The sequence below is a fragment of the Thamnophis elegans genome, chromosome 10 (genome assembly GCF_009769535.1).
Source record: "Thamnophis elegans isolate rThaEle1 chromosome 10, rThaEle1.pri, whole genome shotgun sequence".
Taxonomy (NCBI): domain Eukaryota; kingdom Metazoa; phylum Chordata; class Lepidosauria; order Squamata; family Colubridae; genus Thamnophis; species Thamnophis elegans.
This window is the reverse complement of record NC_045550.1, coordinates 53320041-53341699: the sequence shown is the minus strand read 5'-3', so window position 1 is coordinate 53341699 and position 21659 is coordinate 53320041. Positions and strand designations below refer to the sequence as shown.

Below are 21659 nucleotides of genomic sequence, written 5' to 3'. Positions count from 1 at the left end.
TCCACCCACTGATTTTGTTTGGAAGCAAACTGGGAAGTCACAAATGGGTATTACATGACCTCCAATGTTTTAACCATCACAAATACATGCTGGTTTCTAAACACCTGAATTTTGATCTTGTGACTGTGGGGATGCTGCAACAGTTATAACTGCAAAATTGGTCATACGTAACCTTTTCAGTGTTGTTGCAACTTCAAATGATCACTATACAACTGGTTGTAAGTCAAGGATCAGTTTGTAAGTACAAATTGTTATCTCTCTAACAATTAGAAAGGTTTAAAATGCAATGGGAAACTTAACTCCAATTGATTCTGGAAGGGAAAATAAGAGTGAGTGAAAAATGCTGTGATAATACACAACTCTGGGCCAATAATGAGCATGCTCTATTAGGATGGCATCACCTCCTATCCTAACCTGCCATCATCATTGGCCCTACGATCGGTACCCGTCAAAACCCTTCATATTGACAAATGCCTTGTCCACTTCCACCTTTGGATAATGTTTTAGCAGCTGAGTGATTATGAATCAAACCCCAGAGCTTTGAGCCCTCACTGCTTCCCTCTGCTTTCCCATTTGTCTCCTGACAAGTAAATGTATCTTGACTTTCCTCTGATAATTTTTTTCCCCTTTTGCATGATGTTTGATGAAAGACATTTGGTAAATTGGCAATGGTGCTCTGTACAATGCAATTTGTACTTGGTGTTGGAAATCTGAGCATGAAATGAGAAGTTAGGCTACGGCAAAAGAGGGGGAAAATATTAGTGCTAGCAAATATGAATAATCATTCAACAAAGCAACTCAGAGTTTATTTTGGAGGAAAAAAGCAGCACCATCCAAATTATCTAAATTGCTTTATATCTTATTTTGTACATAGAAGACAGACAACCCCCTTTCCATGTAACCTTCTATCAATGCTAAGTAAGATTGGAGCTTTTGTGAATGCAGTATAGGGAAAAGCAAATCAGATTTGCAAGCAGCCATCTTTATTTTCTCATTGCCACCCATAGTTTTGTGAACACAAGCCTTCTCTGAGGCCAATTCAACAATCCTTTGGAGCAAGGGGTGTGATTTTACAGCTCACTGCAGTTAGATAATGTTTTGGTGAATGGCAGTGATTAAAAAAAATACAAAAGAAAATGTTATGGCTATATAACATGAACTGTGAAGTTGAATCATGATGTGCATTAATTCTTAAGTTAATGGTATGCTACTTTATGTAGAATTGTTTCCAGCAGTGTGAGGTTTTTTTCATCACATTATGCTGTGGGGCATAATTGTGCCTTTTAATATTCCATTAGGGACGACCACATCTGGTAGCACTTGGTGGTTCCTTCTTCTTTCTTATTGGTCAGTCTGGGTCTCCTCTGCAGTTTTCTTTTTAGGGATATACAGTACAACTTTACTAAGAAGTCAGTTGCACTGCATTTATTCATCTCATTTGTGATTCTGAGCCATTTAGTTGGATCAGATCTAGTACTCCTGTAAAGAAACATGCATGAAAGAAATATAAGATGACATCATTAAAATCTTAACTTTCTCCTGACAAGAAAACCCAGTTGCAAATGTTCAAGAGATCTAAGTAATATGATATGCTATTCCAAAAAACGAAACCTTTGGAATATAGGTAGTCCTCAACTTATAACCATAATTGGGACCACAGTTCACATTTCTAAACAAGATGTTTGTTAAGGGAGTCACACCTGATTTTATTATCTTTTTTGCCACTATTGTTAAATCACTTCAGTTGTTAAGAGCAAGAGCAAGAGCACTTAGACTTATATACCGCTTCACAGTGCTTTACAGCCCACTCTAAGTGGTTTATAGAGTCTGCATATTGCCCCCAACAATTTTGGTCCTCATTTTACCCACCTCGGAAGGATGGAAGGCTGAGTCAACCTTGAGCCATTAAAATTAAACTCCTAGACTGAGCAGTGAGTTAGCCTGCAGTACTGCATTCTAACCATGGGTCGATGAAGTGAATCATGCAGTCATTAAATGAATCCAGATTCCTCCCTCTGACTTTGTTAGTCGGAAGTCAGCTAGGAAGACCAAAAATTGTGATCTTATGAGACTCCGCAATGCTGGTTAGCTAGTGCTTGAATTTTCCTCATGTGACTGTGAGGATGCCATGAACGTCTGAAGTGCAAAGACCAGTCACGAGTCACTCTTTTCAGAGCTGTTGTAACTTAAAACGGTCACAAAGTGAATGGTTGTAAGTCAAGGACTGCCTGTAATCTTTAACTTTCCTATATTATACTGGATGTCTTAAGAATTTGCACTGACCTTATCTTTCTCATTTTACAGATGTCCGCCATAGAAAACATGGCCGAAAAGCTGGAAAGCTTCAGCAGCCTGAAACCAGATGCAGGTGACCTCATTCAGTCTGTTCCTTCCATGTTCAACTTCAGGGCCCCTCCCAACACCTTGCCTGAGAACCTTCTTCGCAAGGGGAAGGAACGTTATACCTGCAGGTAATTTCTGCTTCCTAATTACCATATTTTTCTGAGTATAAGACGCACTGGAGTATAAGATGCACCAAGGTTTTGAAGAGGCAAATGTTGTAAAAAAAAAAGGTTTTTCCCTTACAGACCTCCCCAAAATGGCCTGTTTTCATGAAAACTTTTTTGTTGTCAAAAAAGGGCATGCATAGCCTTTAGGAGGCTTGTAGAGTGCTCCTGGGAGTTGGAGGGGGGCAGAAATGAGCAAAACCCAGCCCATTTTTCGCTCATTCTTGCCCTCCCCAGCCCCCAGGAGCACTCTGGAAGCCTCCTAAAGGCTATGCATGGCCATTTTTGCAAAGGGGGCAGGGTTTCAGGAGGCCAAAAATGCTATATTCAGTGTATAAGACACACCCAGATTTTCACCATCTTTTTTGGGGGGAAAGGTGATTCTTATACTCCGAAAAATACGGTACCTCAAAGTTTTCTCTCCCAATATCTCCTTTCCCTTGCAAGCAACAGTTTACTTTAGTAAATTACTCAAAACCAGATGATGAATAGGGATGATGGTGGGTCACTGGCATTTTAAAAGGTTCTTTCTTCAGCAAGATATAGACACAGGGATTGATTTTGTGTTTGTTTGCAATTACAGGAGGAATTTTGTCCTCCATTACCGCGAGCTTGATAAATGAGGCCAAAACATTTCATACACAAACGTGTTCCAAAATTTTCTCGTCACCTTTATATTAATGTGTGATCTTTTCCCTCACTATTTTTTTCTCCTGATCATGAATTGCAAGACTGTTTTCCTCTTGGATTTTTTTTCTCCCTTTGATAATACAAGAAGGGAAAGTTCATAAGATCTGTGAATGATTAGGAGATGTGAGGAAAAAAACAAAGTTGTCACTGCAAATCTTCAGCTCAAATCAGCATCTTCCGAAAAGTAATCAATGGAAGTTTTGTCTCGGAGCTGGATCAAGTATACAGATATCTGCAGTCGCTTAGACCCTAAGTGGAAAACCATTTGCTAACTTAAAAAGGAGTCTTTTTCTTGACCTCTAAATTTCATGAGTTTCACAGCTCATTAGAGTGCAAATTTGAATTTCAAAATTGGTCAGAATTTAAGGAGTGAATAATCCAGTAATGCTCTTGACAAGTTACAAAGTTTCCACTCACCCTGTCTGGAACAATTTTAAGAGTTTGGACATTTTTTTTAATATATGGAAACATCTGTATATAACCATTCAAGGTACCATTTTAAAAGAAAGAACAATGAATAGTACATATGTACTTTTTTTCCCACAGGTGTGCCACTATTACAGAGAGTGTCAGAGATATGTAAAATGACTCACATTTTAACGTGGCCTTGTAAAATGTATTTATTTATTTATTTGTAAAATTTAAATGACTTCCCATCTCATCCACTGTAACTCAGCCAGCATTGAATTTGGCCTATTTAATGTTACGGTTCTTAACTTGTGTGGAATAAGGAAAGTGAAGTTAAAGAAATATTTCTTGATGAGAATGATCTATTTATAAACGAAATATAATTAAACAGTTGGCAAACTGGATTAACGTTACTGGTGTGGTAAGCAGTGAAAACAACATTACACTTCTGATTCCACTGAAATAAGTATAAAGACAGAGCAGAGTCATTAAGTTACCAGAAATATGATTGCCATTCTCGTACTTGAGAGATATTGACAAATTCATCTGCAATGTTCAAGAATTCACTGTTGTATCCTCATTTTGCACTTTGGTATTTATTCTGCCCTGGTCAGCCTTTTGCCAACTGCTGATCTCTTCTATTTTTTTAACAAAAATAGTTAACATCATATACTTTAAGCAAAGATTTTATCATAAATTTACTACCACATATATTCATTCCCTTCCTCAAATAAGTTTACCCTCAAATTTTTAATGAAAATGTCATGAAAAAAGCAAAACCCCACATAAGCTAATCATCAAATTTTCATGTTTTACTTTTCCATGATTGGTTTATCTCGGGGTGTGCCACTTTTAATGGTGTTTCAATTAAGAATTCAAGAGTTATTTACAGATATTTTAATAAAAGTAAGGGAACAGCAGATAAGCTCATTTGTGGATAAGCCAAACTCAATTTTGGGAGTGTATTTTGTTACCTAAAATTCTCAGTTTATCTGCGAATGTATATAGTATATGCTTCCTTTCTGGCATGAAACATGTTATGGAAAAGGAAATAGATACCATGGACTATGTTGTTATTTTGTTTCCATCTGTATGATTTTTAATAGAAATCTAGAAAAAAGTGTCAAGAAATCAAGATGAAATTGTCTGAGATCTTGCAAATTAATCCTCCAATACTTAACTAGTTTGCCTAGCATAAACTCACACACATACACGTTTCATGTATGTCAATTATGGTGACTATGGGACTTAGACCAAGAAGACCAAATCTATAGCTTAGAAGGAATGACACATAACATTTGTATCCAAACATACACATTGTGCAATAAAGTTAAAGGATAGCTTATGGGACACAAGTAGAAAGAAGAATTTAAATAATCACAGGAATGGGTGCCTTCATTATTTAAATGTTTACTATGCCAGAAAGTCTGCTAATTCACAATTCATGCCCACTTTTTGTAGCATCCATTTCTTCATATTCATAAGAAAGATACCAGATTTGGAAATATGGCATTACTCAGATTAGCTTTGCTTGGTCAAAAAGTAAAATTCACTTGTCTTTAGTATTTCACGTTCATAAATATTTTCTGGAAGAGTTTTTTCTAAAAAAATATGCTACTGCTATTAGAAAGTTCCACTTCTATTATTTTTTAAAATCTGTTGCTTGTATCTCGGCTCTTTATCAGAATGTAAGCATATGTATTTAATATTTGGCATACCAGATTCATAAATATTTCAGTTTCTTTCATAGGATATCTTTAGAGAATCTTAAAAGACTTGGTCTCAATAATCTAGTGATATTTCAGTTATAGTTCACCAGATATAACAAACAATTTAAAATAAGTTTCCATTAATCTAAATTCTGAGCCCCTTAAAAATATATTTCAAATCCATTATCGAGATTATTTTAATAAAGGGAATAGTAAATTGAAAACTTGTTTATCAGATATTGTGCAGAGATACTTTGGTAAATTGCTACTTCATTCTGTAAATGCTTTAATGTAATTTATTTATCATGCCTATTTTCAGAAATTTTAAAATATCCTAGAAATGTTTCTGTTCAAGATTTGTTTGAAGTGATATCTAAACCAGAAATTTCTTTACATAGTGTAAAATAAATTATTATTAATTATTTTCCAATGATAGATACTGTGGCAAGATTTTTCCAAGATCTGCAAATCTGACTCGGCATCTGAGGACACACACTGGAGAACAGCCATACAGGTACAAGATAAACGAATTGGTGTATATTTGGCTGGTGTGCAGACAGAAATAACCATGTTTCTCTTATTTGAAAAAGATTATTGTCAATATTCGATATTAGAGCTGCTTCTTCAGCCTTTGACCACGAAAACTCACTACCTAATACAAGTAAATCAAAGTTTTGGAATGTGCTCCATTGAATATAATTGACAATAGATTATAATTAATATGTACCAAAATAGATTCCAGGGTACTTCAACAAAATTTTATGAAATATTAGCAAGTCTTATCAAGCAGCAAGCAAACATCAAGCAAACTTTCCAAAAATGGTTCCTATTGTTTAGCATCATGTCTTTATCTTTTAAATTACTTCTCTGTTGGTAAATTCTATCAATCTCTTAATCAGGAGACCTCATGAAAATAAGACATATGGATACTATTCATTTATTGAAATGAATTTTTTAAAAAAAAAATTGAACTGAAATTCTATTTCATGAAATCAATGGGAAGGAACTCATCCCCAGTTTTAAATGAAGTATATTGGTATATATTGGTTTTGCCTTACAAAGAAAGGAGAAAAAGTACATTGTTTGATTTTCCTTAGTCCTGAATTTATTTGAGAAGACATCTTTCATGTAATTTAATTCATGTTTTAAATCATGTCTTAAAATCTGTTATGCGCTTCTACTGCCTAACAGCCAGAAACAATTAGCCATGTAATGCATAATTTCTTCCCTCAATAATTGACTTAATGCACAAAGTAGCAGAGATGTTTTGAAATACAGGAAAAATAGACGGTTGGAGAAAGGAAAGGATGATGTTGATGTAGCCTTTTGGCCAGGTGCCAACTAAACAATTTGGAATAGTTATAGTATGTCTTAGTAATGGCTTAAAGAGCAATGCAGTAAAGGCTTTGGGGATTTCAAATGACTGCAGAATATGAAAATTGATGCCTCTAGTACCCAAGAGATAGACTAAACTACTCATTTTGGCAAGATATTAAAGATTTGGATTGTTTATTTCTGCATTTGGGGAGATAACTGTATTTCCTGCAGGATTAGCCATTGAAAAAAGCTAATTCTTCAAGGGAGATTTTTTTTTTCATACAGTATAACATTGAATAGGGGAAAAAGTACCATCCCTCCTTAATCTTAGAAGTTTCAGGTTTTCTTCTCCCAACTGGTTAGCTTTATCATATTGACAATGGGTTGAAACAAAAATCTCATGTTTCTTTGTACATTCAAAACTTTGGTACCATGCTTTTTAACATATACAATGGAAATATATTATTCTGAAAGTTATACATTTTTTACGCTAAAACACTGGGTTTCTTCATTTATGTTAAACTGAAAAACATTTTTATAAACTTTCTACATATGTGTATATGTGTTTAAAAAAGGGAGGTTGGAGAGACATTATTTGCCTAAAATTATTGGAAATATTTCCAGCAAGTCTGGATATAATATTGCACAAATGGATTACAGACTAATTTGGGAACAGCAGAATATAAAAAAATGGATGGGTGTGAAAAATGAATTTCAAATGGATGAAAAAAAATGAATTTTTCTTTCTCTTTCGAAACTTTGTTTTGTGTCATGTAATAAAGCATTTTCAGTAGAACAACAACATAAACAAAAAAAAAACAGCTTATACAAAATTAACCTATCATAACAGCCATCTTGAATGAATGGCTTTTTAAAAAAGGATCGAATAAATTCATAGCAGATCGATTCTTTGAGGTCCGTTAGTCTTGAAGGTTCAGTTGCCTTTGCTATGGGTCAAGCATCTTTCTTATGTGAACACTGCAGGGACATCTGGCTAGCCACTTGAGGAACAAAATGCTTGCATAAGAGCCAGCAGGGATGTTTCTTGCATTGGTATGAAAGAAAAGGAGTACATTCTCTCAGCATTGCCCTTTATGATGGGAGTAGGTTCCAGCAGGATAAAATATTCAAACCATTTGGTATTCGGGTGCTATCACTGCATTCATAAGACCTACTTCAATCCAGGTTTATAGAATAAAACAAATTTACGAATTACAGAGTCAAGGAATTGAACATTGTTGATAACTGGAAATAACTTTTTTTTTTAAAAAAAACTTCTGTTTTTATATCAGGAGAGCATTGCTGGATTAGTTATCTATTCTTTCGTATTTGATATTTATTTTCAGGTGCAAATACTGTGACAGGTCTTTCAGCATATCATCTAATCTACAGAGGCATGTCCGGAATATCCACAACAAGGAGAAACCCTTTAAATGTCATTTATGTGACAGGTGCTTTGGCCAACAAACCAACTTAGACAGACATCTCAAAAAGCATGAAAACGGCAACATGTCTGGTATGTAACTAACTTCCCTTTTTATACCAAACTACTTTGGTATTACTTTATATTGGATTCGTGTCATTCCATATAATTGCAATAATTTTCAGTTAAAAAAAAAGCTAGAAAAAGAATTCCATTCTCACACTGTTAAGTAGTCAAGATAAAAATGTTCAGCCTTTAGATTTTCACCCTGAAGTTAAAATAAGGTTAGTAGATTAGGGAAAGTATGTCTCCACCATGTTTACATATTGGTTCCGTTATAGGTATCTAGTTCTTGGTTGATTTTAATGTAGTTGCTTTAACACTTAATATTGAATATTTTAATGTTTTTACTGTTCTTATGGTTTTATATCATGTTTTTATATTGCTTGACAGTGATATTGGTGTCATATAAATTTAATAAATAAAGAAAAACAAAAAAAGTAAAACATGACATAAAACATGGTATATGGCACCCAAAAGCTTTGGGTACAGCCCAAAACCTAGCCTAGCGTTTCCTCCTAGTAAGAACTAATAGCTGATAATTATTTTTTTTTACTTACCAACTATGTGAATTGCTATATGCAAGAATAAGTACCATTATGTAGATGTGCCCAACACAGTCAAGTCATTTGTGTATTATTAAATAGGCATGGAACTTTTTATAGACAAAGGAATTTGAACACACAAATATCAGATACATATACCAGAACCAGTTCACAGTTATAAGTAGATTCTTAGTAATGTCTAAAAACCTCAGGCTATTATGCTGTTAGTATGTAAGCTGTCCCTAAAACAACCTGGCAGTCATACAAGGATTATTATATTTATGTTAGAGATGTTAACATCCATTTTGTGGACCCCAGAATTCTTCCAAAGTGAGTAGGGCTAAATAATTTCCCCCCTGTATGTTGGGTGGGTTTTTTGTTTTTTTTTAGGATTAAGAAACAAAACATGCAGGTCAAGCCATACAACTCCCAGATAATGACCCAGGACTGGTCCTGGCAACTTTTGAAGTACAGCCCTTAACCTGTCATTCAAGCTTACAAAAATTATGCATCTTCTTCCTCCTCAAAAATAAATGTTATCTATCTATCTATCTATCTATCTATCTATCTATCTATCTATCTATCTATCTATCATCTATCTACCTACCTACCTACCTACCTACCTACCTACCCACCCACCCACCCACCCACCCACCCACCTACTTACCTGCCTACCTACTGTATATTCCTTTTTTTGTTAAAGGTACTGCTACATCTTCACCTCACTCAGAACTTGAAAGCACAGGGGCTATCTTAGATGATAAAGAAGACTCATACTTTACAGAAATTCGGAATTTTATTGGGAATAGCAGTCACAATAATTCAGAGGAAAGGTAAGGTGTCCTTTTATTCTTGCTGGACTCAATCAACAGCATACTTTTTCTAACGTTTTTTTCCACCTCATTTTTTTTTCCAAATAATTGGGCAAAACTAGGATTTACTTTAAAGATGCTGGAATACCAGACATAGTTTCATTGGGCTGATTACACAAACTATAAATAAAATGTGCCTATTAATATAAACTATACATTATTGTTCTTCCATTATAAACTTGAACCGCAAAACTAACTTTGTTTTATTCAAAAGATTTCATCAACCTTTCTTTTATAGTTTGAAACATGTAGAACAAATTAATTTAAGCTTTTTGTTCTTTTGTTGTGTTTTCTACATAGTCAAAGCAATATGTTCTGATGTGACATTCCCAATATACAACTTGGATGTAAATTTGGATCTGCTTGATGGTTATCAAAGTAAAATGTTGAATTGGCGTAACTAAAACTGTTAAATTCCAAATCAAAATCTGGTATTCTGACAAAAAGTATTGAAATATATCAACAACTTTGAACTGTTTAATTTTCAAATTAGCTTGATATGAGAGAAGTTTACAGGTTTTTTCCCCCAAATTGAGAACTGGGGTTAAAATCAGCAATGTCTTTGCATATTTGGCTATTGAATGGGCTTCTATGCACGTCACTTAGTCTTTCTAAAATTTGCATCATGTTTTCAGTTTTCACTTAGTTCTGCACATCTGATCCAGGAATTAGAAATTGTTTTGGACCATATAAAAACAGGGAGATATTTGTAACACCTAGACTGGACAACATAGTGTCACCCCACAAAATTTCACCAACTGCAGATCTTATGAAATGATAGGCTGAAATAATTATCTTTCAAAGATTGAAGATTTTTCTCCTCCTTGATGTGGCAGCCACCATTCCTTACAATACCTACCTCAGTATTTCTAGAAACATTGCTGAAGAAGACAATACGTCTTTAATAAGGTGCTTGATTTCTTTAAAAAAGCAGAATATTAAAACAGCTTCCTGAAATATGATTATCAGGCTGAGCCTTTGGTAGTTGCCTTATGTTCTGAAAACAATACAAAATAATAGGGAGTTTTCTAATCCAATTCCCTGTAGAAACAGGAAACCCTATAACATTTCAATACAATAATACAATAGCAGAGTTGGAAGGGACTTTGGAGGTCTTCTAGTCCAACCTCCTGCCTAGGCAGGAAACACTATACTGTTCCAGACAAATGGTTATCCAACTTCTTCTTAAAGACTGCCAGTATTGGGGCATTCACAACTTCTGGAAGCAAGCTGTTCCACTGATTAATTGTTCTAACTGTCAAGAAATTTCTCCTCAGTTCTAAGTTGCTTCTCTCCTTGATTGGTTTCCACCCATTGCTTCTTGTTCTACCCTCAGGTGCCTTGGAGAATAGTTTGACTCCCTCTTCCTTGTGGAAGCCCCTGAGATATCGGAACACTGCTATCATGTCTCCCTTAGTCCTTCTTTTCATTAAACTAGACATACCCAGATCCTGCAACCGTTCTTCATATGTTTTAGTCTCCTAATCATCTTCGTTGCTCTTCTCTGCACTCTTTCTAAAGTCTCCACATCTTTTTTACATCATGGCGACCAAAACTGAATGTAGTATTCCAAGTGTGGCCATACCAAGGCATTATAAAGTGGTATTAACACTTCACGTGATCTTGATTCTATCCCTCTGTTTATGTAGCCTAGAACTGATTTCAGATAAATGACTGTCCGGTCTCTTCTTAAAAGCCTCCATTTATTACATCCCTAATAAATAATTATTTCACACAAATGAAAATATATACCCCAGTTCTTTCTAAAGAATGTATTAACCATGCATGCTAAATACTTATATTAATTCCTCACTCCACTATAATAATAATATAGAAAACCTTTCACTATTTTTACTTACAGAATTGTAACAACATGATCACAAAGTAAGCACAGTACTTAAATCAAATTGTAGCCTTTCATGCAGATATGTATTCACAGATGTGCAACTGAGATCATAAGAATATGGTCTTGACTTCCCAAAGAGCTTTTGGAGATTTTTAGAAATTCTGTAAAATTTGTAAATTTTAAAGGGACTGAAGGGAAACTTAAACTATGTTTGATTAACTTTTTTGGTTAATTTAATTTGTATCGTATTTCATAGTTCAGTTTTGTCTTGACCCCAGGCCTATCTTTGCTCTGGCTCTGTTTATTTTTTAAAGTAACCCACAGCAAATCATTCGGAGGTCAAGTGTGACCTTTGTCTACCCAAATTTTTGATGTAATTGTTTAAATTTCTATAAAAATGTTTATCTTTAATAAATTAGTCTGACTATGTCAGTGTAGTTTTCGCTATAAAAGTAGCTACTGCACGCCATCATTCCCTTTTCATTTTTCTTACTTGTTTGAATGCTGGGATCAAAAATAAATAGGCCTATATTAATGAAGACACGTCTTTGTACATTACATGCATATTGAAATTTTGTTCTCACATCATGGCCATGTTTTAGTATGTTTCACATCTGGTTTCAAGATACCCTTACTGTACGTAGGAAGATTCTACAAGAAGAAAACAGTGCATCTTTCACTGTTTTCTTTTAAAATGTATCATTTTTACATTATTTTTAAAAGATGCTCATTCTTGGGAAATTAGGGCATATAAAAATGTAATTAGTAAATCTGGCTTTTCTTAATCATATGGTTTTCATTAGTTTGATTTAAATCCAAGTACTTTTCACAACAAATATTCTCCAACTGTTGAAATTTCCCATCTGGCAAACCCTGATTTATGACTCATAATTCTTTTGATTACCCAAAACATACTAAGCAGGGCACTTTGACAAAACATGCCAAGAATATTCTCTACTATAAAGTGACCAGTTATTGCTGATCTTTTTATAGTAATTTCTATAAGCTTTATAGCTCTTGTATTATTACTGGTTAATTTCTGACTGATTATTTTTCTTTTATGCTATAAATTAAGGAATAGCCATGAAGGTACAAACTTTCTAAAAGTTTCTAAACTTAATTGTGGGCAGGGCTACATAATTTTGACAATGATGAGATAACTTCTTATGTGATTTCATTCTCTTTTGCGAAATAGACCAGTTATAGGGAAAACCAAACATAACATTCTTTTTACATTTCAGAAGAAGAATTTGGTTCTAGGGAATAGGTTGGGAATAGGTTGGGTAGGCGTGTAGACTTCCGATTGGCTATTTATTTACATATTTAAGTTTAAATGAAGTAAGGTAATCAGAACTTATCTCTGAGGAAAATGAGAGAGAATGATTCATACAACTAAATAATTAAATTCTTATGGGTGTAATATTAAACACTGTCAACAATTTATGTGGCTGTTTCTCCAATCCATTTTGGAATATAATGTGTTTAAGATGATTAATTCCATTTTTATGTCAAAGTATTTAAATGTACTTCACTGCCTCAACACAATGGGCATTGCTAATTCTTATATGGCAAGGTTTTATGAGAAGTTCTTCATATAAATGCTATAATAATAATAATAATAATAATAATAATAATAATAATAATAATAATCTTGGAAACAAACCAGTTAATGTACAGCGCAGCTGTAATAGTCACTAATGAACTAGGCATTAAAATTAAAGTACCTAGTCACACAAGAGAAAAAGCATCAAAGCCAAAGTGGAAAATCCGTTTAGAACAAAAAATCAAAAAATTAAGGGCAGATGCTAGTAACTTAAAGAACATGCATGAGCAACGGCTTAAAAACAACAAAATCATAGATCGGCTAATCAGAAGATATAGATTGGATACAAGAAACATCAATGAAGCTGTAGAGATTGTAAAACAGCAGCTAACAGCAACAGCTAGAAAAATTGAAAGATATGAGGCACGAATCATCCAATATAAACAAAATCAGCAATTTCGATCAGACCAACGGTGTTTTTATCAAAGTCTTAATGTGAATGGTGACACCAAAAGTGAAAAACCAGAAAAGCAGGCCACAGTTGAATTCTGGAAAGAATTGTGGGAAAATGCAAAGGACTACAACAAGGAAGCAAAGTGGATACATGACTTTGAGAAAACCATTGGCAACAAACAAATGCAAGTATTAGAAATAACAACTGAGATGATCAAAAATCGAGTTAAAAAGGTAAAGAATTGGACATCACCTGGAAAGGACCAATTACATGGTTTCTGGCTCAAATATCTGACCAGTTTACATGCAATATTGGCCAGGCAACTGAATTAAATTTTACAAAAGGGCCAAATTGATGAATGGTTGACAACTGGAAAAACATACTTGATTCAGAAAGATGCAACTAAAGGAACAACACCTGAAAACTATAGACCAATAACATGCTTGCCAACAACCTTCAAATTACTCACAGGCATTATTGCAGATAACATGATGGATTATTTGGAAACAAACAACATCTTGCCAGTAGAGCAAAAAGGCAACAAAAGAAGGAGCAGGGGCACAAAAGATCAGCTTCTAATTGATAAAATGATATTAGAAAATTGTAAGAACAGAAAAACGAACTTGAATATGGTCTGGATTGATTACAAAAAGGCATTTGACTCACTGCCACATAGTTGGATCATAAAATGCTTAGAAACAACTGGCATTAGCAAAAATATTACATCCTTTACTGAAAAGACAATGAAACAATGGAGAACTGAGTTGGCAGTAGGGAATGAGAGCTACGGAATGGTTAATATCAAGCGAGGAATTTTCCAGGGTGATTCACTTTCACCTCTTCTCTTCATCATCGCAATGATCCCACTATCAGTAATCTTAAAAAAAATGAAATTAGGCTACCAAACAGCCAAAAAAGCTGAAAAAATTTCGCATTTACTATATATGGATGATTTGAAACTCTATGGAAAGTCAGAAATAGAAATCCAATCATTGACAAATACAGTCCGAGTATTCAGCACCGATATTTCAATGCAGTTTGGCATGGAAAAATGCGCCACTGTATCCATAAAAAGGGGCAAAATCACTGCATCTGAGGGAATTGAAATGCCCAATGGCCAACTAATTAAATGCAAAGAAAATGAAGCCTACAAATACTTAGGCATTCTGCAGTTGGATAACATCAAGCATGGAGAAGTAAAAACTATTGTCAGGCGAGAGTACACCAACAGAGTTAGGAAAATTTTGAAATCTAAATTGAATGGTGGAAATACAATCAAAGCCATAAATACCTGGGCAATACTAGTTATAAGATACACAGCTGGCATAGTTAACTGGACACAAGCTGATTTGGACCTTTTGGACCGAAAAACCAGGAAACTAATGACAATGCACTACAGTTTACATCCACGTGGTGATACTGATAGATTATATCTGCCCCGAAAATCAGGTGGCAGAGGATTATTACAAGTGAAGCAAACAGTTGAAGAAGAAAAACATGCACTGGCTGATTATTTAAAAGAAAGTCAAGAACATCTATTAATCGAAGTAAAGAACAAAAATCTACTGAAGGCCCAACAGACAAAACAAGAATACAGAAAAGATGTGATAAAATCAAGAATGGAGAGTTGGCAGAACAAAGCACTGCATGGCCAATTTCTGGAAAAAATAAAAGATAAAGTGGACAGTGAACAAACTTGGTTATGGTTAAAAACAGGTACATTAAAGAAAGAAACAGAGTCACTAATCCTGGCTGCGCAAGAACAAGCTATCCGCACAAATGCCATTAAGGCCAAAATCGAAAAATCCTCTGATGATGCCAAATGCAGACTTTGCAAAGAAGCTGATGAAACTGTTGATCACATACTCAGCTGCTGTAAAAAAATCGCGCAGACTGATTATAAATTGCGGCACAATTCAGTAGCACAAATGATCCATTGGAATTTGTGCAAAAATTATAATATTAAAACAGCAACAAACTGGTGGGAACATCAGCCTGAAAAAGTCACCGAAAATCAGATGGTCAAGATCTTGTGGGATTTCCGTATACAAACGGACAAAATACTGGCGCATAATACACCAGACATCACACTGGTTGAGAAAAATAAGGTCACAATCATAGACATCGCAATACCAGGTGATAGCAGGGTCGCCGAGAAGGAACATGAAAAAATCGCAAGATACCAGGACTTAAAAATCGAAATTCAACGACTATGGCACAAACCAGCAGTGGTAATTCCAGTGGTAATTGGCACACTGGGTGCTATTCCAAAAGCACTGGAATTACATTTAAAACAGTTAAAAATTGACAAAATCACCATCAGTCAAATGCAAAAAGCCGCACTGCTTGGATCTGCACGCATATTACGAAAATACGTTACGACGTCCTAGGCTCCTGGGTGGGGCCCGACTAGTAACCAATGCCAAATCCGGCGAAACAACTGGCCGCTGTGATACAATTGTATAATAATAATAATAATAATAATAATAATAATAATAATAAGAAGAAGAAGAAGAAGAAGAAGAAGAAGAAGAAGAAGAAGAAGAAGAAGAAGAAGAAGAGAAGAAGAAGAAACTGTTGATCACATACTCAGCTGCTGTAAAAAAATCGCACAGACTGATTATAAATTGCGGCACAATTCAGTAGCACAAATGATCCATTGGAATTTGTGCAAAAAATTTAATATTAAAACAGCAACAAACTGGTGGGAACATCAGTCTGAAAAAGTCACCGAAAATCAGATGGTCAAGATCTTGTGGGATTTCCGTATACAAACGGACAAAATACTGGCGCATAATACACCAGACATCACACTGGTTGAGAAAAATAAGGTCACAATCATAGACATCGCAATACCAGGTGATAGCAGGGTCGCTGAGAAGGAACATGATAAAATCGCAAAATACCAGGACTTAAAAATCAAAATTCAACGACTATGGCACAAATCAGCAGTGGTAATTCCAGTGGTAATTGGCACACTGGGTTCTATTCCAAAAGCACTGGAATTACATTTAAAACAGTTAAAAATTGACAAAATCACCATCAGTCAAATGCAAAAAGCCGCACTGCTTGGATCTGTACGCATATTACGAAAATACGTTACAACGTCCTAGGCCACTGGGTGAGGCCCGACTAGTAACCAATGCCAAATCCGGCAAAACAACTGGCTGCTGTGATATAATTGTATAATAATAATAATAATATAAGGTATAATACTGCCATTAGTGGAAAATTAACATACTATTCTTCTAAAATAATTCATTTTTGTGGCCCTCTATGATTGTCAAGATTGCTCCTTCTATGTCAGATAGAAAACAAATAGAAGACCTAAAATTGAGAAATTGCAGTTAAAAACAACGGTGTCCACATCCAAAATCTTACTAATTTAATTTCAGCCCTTCACTCAACAGAAATGCCTTTCCTTCCTTGAAGACACCAGAGCATCCATAATTCATGGCTATTTCATGACTCAACAACTAGAATATAATTATCCTCTTTTGACAGTATTGTTGTTCAGCAGTCTGCATAAATTGTTTTAAGCATTTTTCTCTGGGAAATAGTGCAGTATCAGACAGGATATGAAATGAATAACTTCTCCCTTAAGCTAGTGCTGAATAGGATAGAAATTCTTGTTTGAAGAACATAGTAATCTAAAAAAAACCTCTATCAATCAAATTGAATCTAAATCTAATCTAATTTTCCTCAGTGTTAATTTCACAATTGTGAATTCTGTTCAGAGGTGAATTAAATTTCAAAGAAATGCTGACACCTTCATGAACGAGGTTGAATAGTGTGGATTTTAATTATAGCAGACTTATTACTTCTGCAAAAGAATTGAAGAAAACAAAGGCTTTATATCTAAATACTCCCTACTGTTCATTTTGTGTTGACTGTTCATTCTTACTTTTTGAAAGAATGAATGGAAGTCACTTTAAGGATGAAAAGACCCCAGTAGTAAACCAGAATTCAGACCTGTTGGAAGACGAAGAAGCAGAAGATGAAGTAATGATGGACGAGGAAGATGAAGAAAGTGAAATAACAGGGAAGTCAGTTAAAGAACTGGCAACAAGCAACATATGTGAAGAGCCCTCAGAGGGTGATTTTGAAGAAGCGAATGCATTGGAAATAAATTGCAAATCCTCTCCTGACAGGTACGTACTTATCTCGATGATAGTCAAACATGGCAGCAGCAGAATGGGGGTAGCTGGGACCAAGAAGTACCCAGAAAATATCTGGATATTATTGCATGTAGATGAAAATGTTCCGTTTCTTAATTCTCAGAAATTAATGATATTAGATAAATTATTAGTGGGGACTGATGATTAATTGATAAGGGTAATAAAATTTACTACACTACAAAATGGAGGAAGAACAAGTCCATATGACAATGGTCATATGGGCTAAAAAATTTGGATAGAAAGAGAATCTTTATAAAATGTTCTACAAGTGGCATCTCCCCCCCAAAAAAAACATTAGCTAAAATGTTTAGCAACACATCCCCAAAATGTTGGAAATGTGAACAATCACTAGGCACATATTACCATACCACATGTGGTAGACCTGTAAAAAAGCAAGATTTTGGTTACAAATTCAGATGTGGCTAGAAAAAAATGGTTGGACAAAGTATAGGATTCAAGCCAGAATTATTTCTATTAAGTATTATAAGGCTATAGCAAAGAGTCAATATGCCTAATACTTCACATCCTAACAGCAGCGAGAATGGTGTTTGCACAGCAGTGGAAAAGTGAAAATACTCCTTCAGAATAATAAGGAAGATATTAAAATGAGCAGAAATGGGTAGACCAGGGGTCAGCAAAAAATGAAAATGTTCTTTTTTTCAGTTAATATATATAATTATTCTTGTGTTATGTAATATTACAAAGTGCTGAGATATACACACAATAAAATATTTTACCAATAAAAGGGAATATTAGCTCAGGGTTGAATTGTGAGTTTCTTGGTTCTCTGATCATGTTACCTAGTTTGGTAATGAAATGTCTGGAAGAAAACAACCAAGAGAGTACCAAGGAGTCCACAATGCACACATTCTTTTCTTATTATTCCCTGCCTTTCAAACACTTTGTCCAGAAGGTAGCCTGTAAATATATGGCAATATATAAAACAGTCATTCTCAATCAGTGAATCAAGTCAACAATGTGCAGTGTTACAGTGGGCAGTTAACTGAAAGAGGGAATATAAAGGTTTTCATGGAGGGACTTCTAGGAAATTTACAAGAAACAGTTTTCAGGATCTGGGTTGCAATTATTAAATACATTTTTAACATGAAAGGGTCTTAGTCTTGAGTAGACAAACACTGACTTGTGTTGCTAGCTATGAACCCATGACTAGTTTATGTTTTCTAACTATTATTTGTCAATTTGCATGAAGGCTTGGAAAAGAGAAGTGTGTACTATACATAACAAAAGAATGTTCCAAGAAGTGTCTCTGTTCTAGTACCTATATTTAATTTTATTGAAATCAGTGATGTGTTTAAATATATGATGATTACAATCATTGGCTTTTGCCCAGATTATCTCATCTCAACGTCTTTTTTGTAGGTATAAGGAAGATGAGTTTAATAAAACTGGACTTTCTGCTTTGGACCACATAAGGCACTTCACCGATAGTCTCAAAGTGAGGAAATTAGAAGAAAACCAGTTCAATGAAACTGACTTGGCGGCATTCACCACCTCCCATTTGCCAGAAGACTTAAAACAGCCATTGCATCGCAAGTCCAAATCCCAGGTAAAAGTCCTTTAGGAAATGCAAAAGATGAACAACTAAGGAAATGCAATTTGCAGCCTAATCTAGATGTAATCAAAACATTGAGGCTGAGAATGAGGAATGTATGATAATAAACAGCCAAGTATTTTGTCCATCTCCAAATTCAACCAATTAGGGACTCTTATGGGTTTATATGCTGCCTTTATAAATGTAAATTATAGGAATATAGGGTTCTTCCTTCCTTGGTCCTTTCTTTTGCAGGAAAAAAATATATCCCTGGTTTAGGATCAGCATTTAGTCTGATGTTTGCTAAACCATACAATCTGAAAACATTTTAGTCTACTGTAATGATAAATATTTACTCCCAGAAAATAAATTAAGACTTTGTTCCTATTCACTGAACTGAAATGGCTAGGTTCTCAATGTTGCTATTCAGTGGTTGGTTCCTACCGGTTTGGACCGGTTCAGCCCAACTGGTAGTGGTTTGGTGGCCCGGCTCATGGAACTGGCAGAGACGCAGGCCTGCCACACCCCCAAAACGGTTCTCCAGGTGGCGCCGTAGGTGGTGCCATCTTGTTTTTTGCTTCTGTGCATGTGCAGAACAATTTTTATTGTACTGCACATGCACTCACAGCATGTATCAAGGGCTAGTGCATCCACAAGCGAGTTAGATCCAGTATTTGTTTCAAGTTTTCTATGTCTCTTGCAGGTAGAAAATTTAATAATTTGTAGCACTTGCAATTTTCGATCCCAAAGCTTCCCAGGTCCTAGTAAGAAAAGGATGGGTGATACATAAGCAAGGCCATTTCCCAAATAGTCATCAAGTATGATCATAAATTAGAATTGCTAACCCCAGAACTCTTTCTTGAGCCACTCTGCATATCTTCTCCAACCAGCTAGATATCTCAGTCACATAACAATCCCAAAATTAGAAGGGTCTTTTCCTCAGTCAGATTCAATGCCCTCCCAGCAGCTGTTACTAAAGGAAAATACCCCCCCAAAAAAATCCCCTTCAAATAGCGATTGTGTTAATGCAGTGGAGGAATAATTGAATTGATGGAACATATTATTCTGTACGGATCTCTCTATGCAAGTGCTCACCAGGAATTCTTATTTCTATTCATCACTAAATATCTTAATCATTCCAATTTGTTTTATCTCAAGATATTGTCATTCCAACCAGATTTTATTTCATTGATTACTTTGACTCTTGTGTTTTATTTGACAGAATAAAGATTGATTTGATTTGATTTGAATTGCTATTCATGACAAAATGACGGGTCTACTACATACTATTATTATTAAGTTTTGGAATTGTTTTCTTATTTCTCATTGACCTAGGCTTACGCTATGATGCTTTCACTCTCCGACAAGGACTCTCTACACTCTTCATCCAACATGTGGCACAGTATGGCGAGAGCTGCTGCGGAATCTGGTGCCATCCAGTCCATTAGTCACGTATGACCCTGTCAATCGTTAACTGGATTGGGACTAAGTCCGAACTAGCAACAACGCTCTTTGCTAGAAGACTAATGACTAAAAAGACTGCAGAGCAGAATGCCTTAGAAATCTGACAGGTCACGTTTAAAGTCAGGTGACCTTAAACTCAATGATTTAAAAGAAGAAGAAGAAAAAACTATTTATTCTCAATATTTTGTTTTGCACAGTGAAGGCAGCTGCTGACATTTTGAGGATCAATGCGACATTCAGAAAAGATGGATCAAATGGACCTTGATGGGAAATATGTGTCTTCCACTACACCTATTTGGGGAGGGACTTAGGGGTCAAGATTCTATTGCTACATACTCATGAGCACTTCACTCAACAACAAAAAAATGGTTTCATTTATTGTGGGGAAGGGATAGTTCTGTTTTCTTATGGAGCAGTTGGAGATGGGTTTTACTATACAGTCCACCTCATTTTTGTTTCATTCATTTCAAGCCACAGAGGAAGACAAAGCCTTTGTATGCCCACCATTAACCTAAAACTTAATGGCAACATCTTGCCCTCTGTTTAACTTTTGCCTTCTGAATTACATTAGAAAAATAAATTGAATATAGAGAATCACAGGAGATGACAATGTAAGACGTCTGTGTATATTGTAAACACACACACACACAAATCTGGATATTCAGTAATCCTAGGAAGTGAATCTTTCATCATCTTACTTACGATGGACCATGGCCATTAAACATACCACTATAATTCAACGAATGCTTCCCTTATTATTGTAAAGGCATTTTTAATTTTAGACAATCACGTCATTGCTTGTTTTTGTCTTGTTCGTGTTTATTTTTTGCTTTTGATTATTTCTTCTTCCTCCCCTTCCTCCTCCTCCTCTTCTTTTTTTTTTTTTTTTTTTTTTTTTGATGTTGCTTGTACCATGTATTTATTTGTTGGCAAACAATTGTTGGTGGGTAGAAAAGCACTCTTGCTAAATGTAGCACTGTTGATATGAAATGAATAGCACTGGTCCAGTTTTCCCCCCAAACCCCTCACTATCATTTTTCTGGGCACCCATGAACTTCAAAAGAAAAAAAAAGGAGGCGAACTGATCTGCA

General features: G+C 35.1%; 1 protein-coding gene across 4 annotated transcripts in view; it reads left to right on the top strand.

Annotated features, from left to right (window-relative positions):
* The window catches only part of MECOM (MDS1 and EVI1 complex locus), an 86309-nt gene extending 64901 nt beyond the window's left edge, over nt 1-21408 (top strand). For all 4 annotated transcript variants that reach the window (XM_032224799.1, XM_032224797.1, XM_032224796.1 and 1 more), the window contains 7 exons: nt 2305-2471; nt 5751-5828; nt 7978-8147; nt 9363-9492; nt 17289-17525; nt 18933-19119; nt 20440-21408. In XM_032224799.1, coding sequence (XP_032080690.1) covers nt 2305-2471; nt 5751-5828; nt 7978-8147; nt 9363-9492; nt 17289-17525; nt 18933-19119; nt 20440-20562 — 1092 coding nt within the window. In that variant the 3' untranslated portion in view covers nt 20563-21408. The remainder of the gene's footprint in view (nt 1-2304; nt 2472-5750; nt 5829-7977; nt 8148-9362; nt 9493-17288; nt 17526-18932; nt 19120-20439) is intronic.
* The last annotated feature ends 251 nt before the right edge of the window (nt 21409-21659 follow it).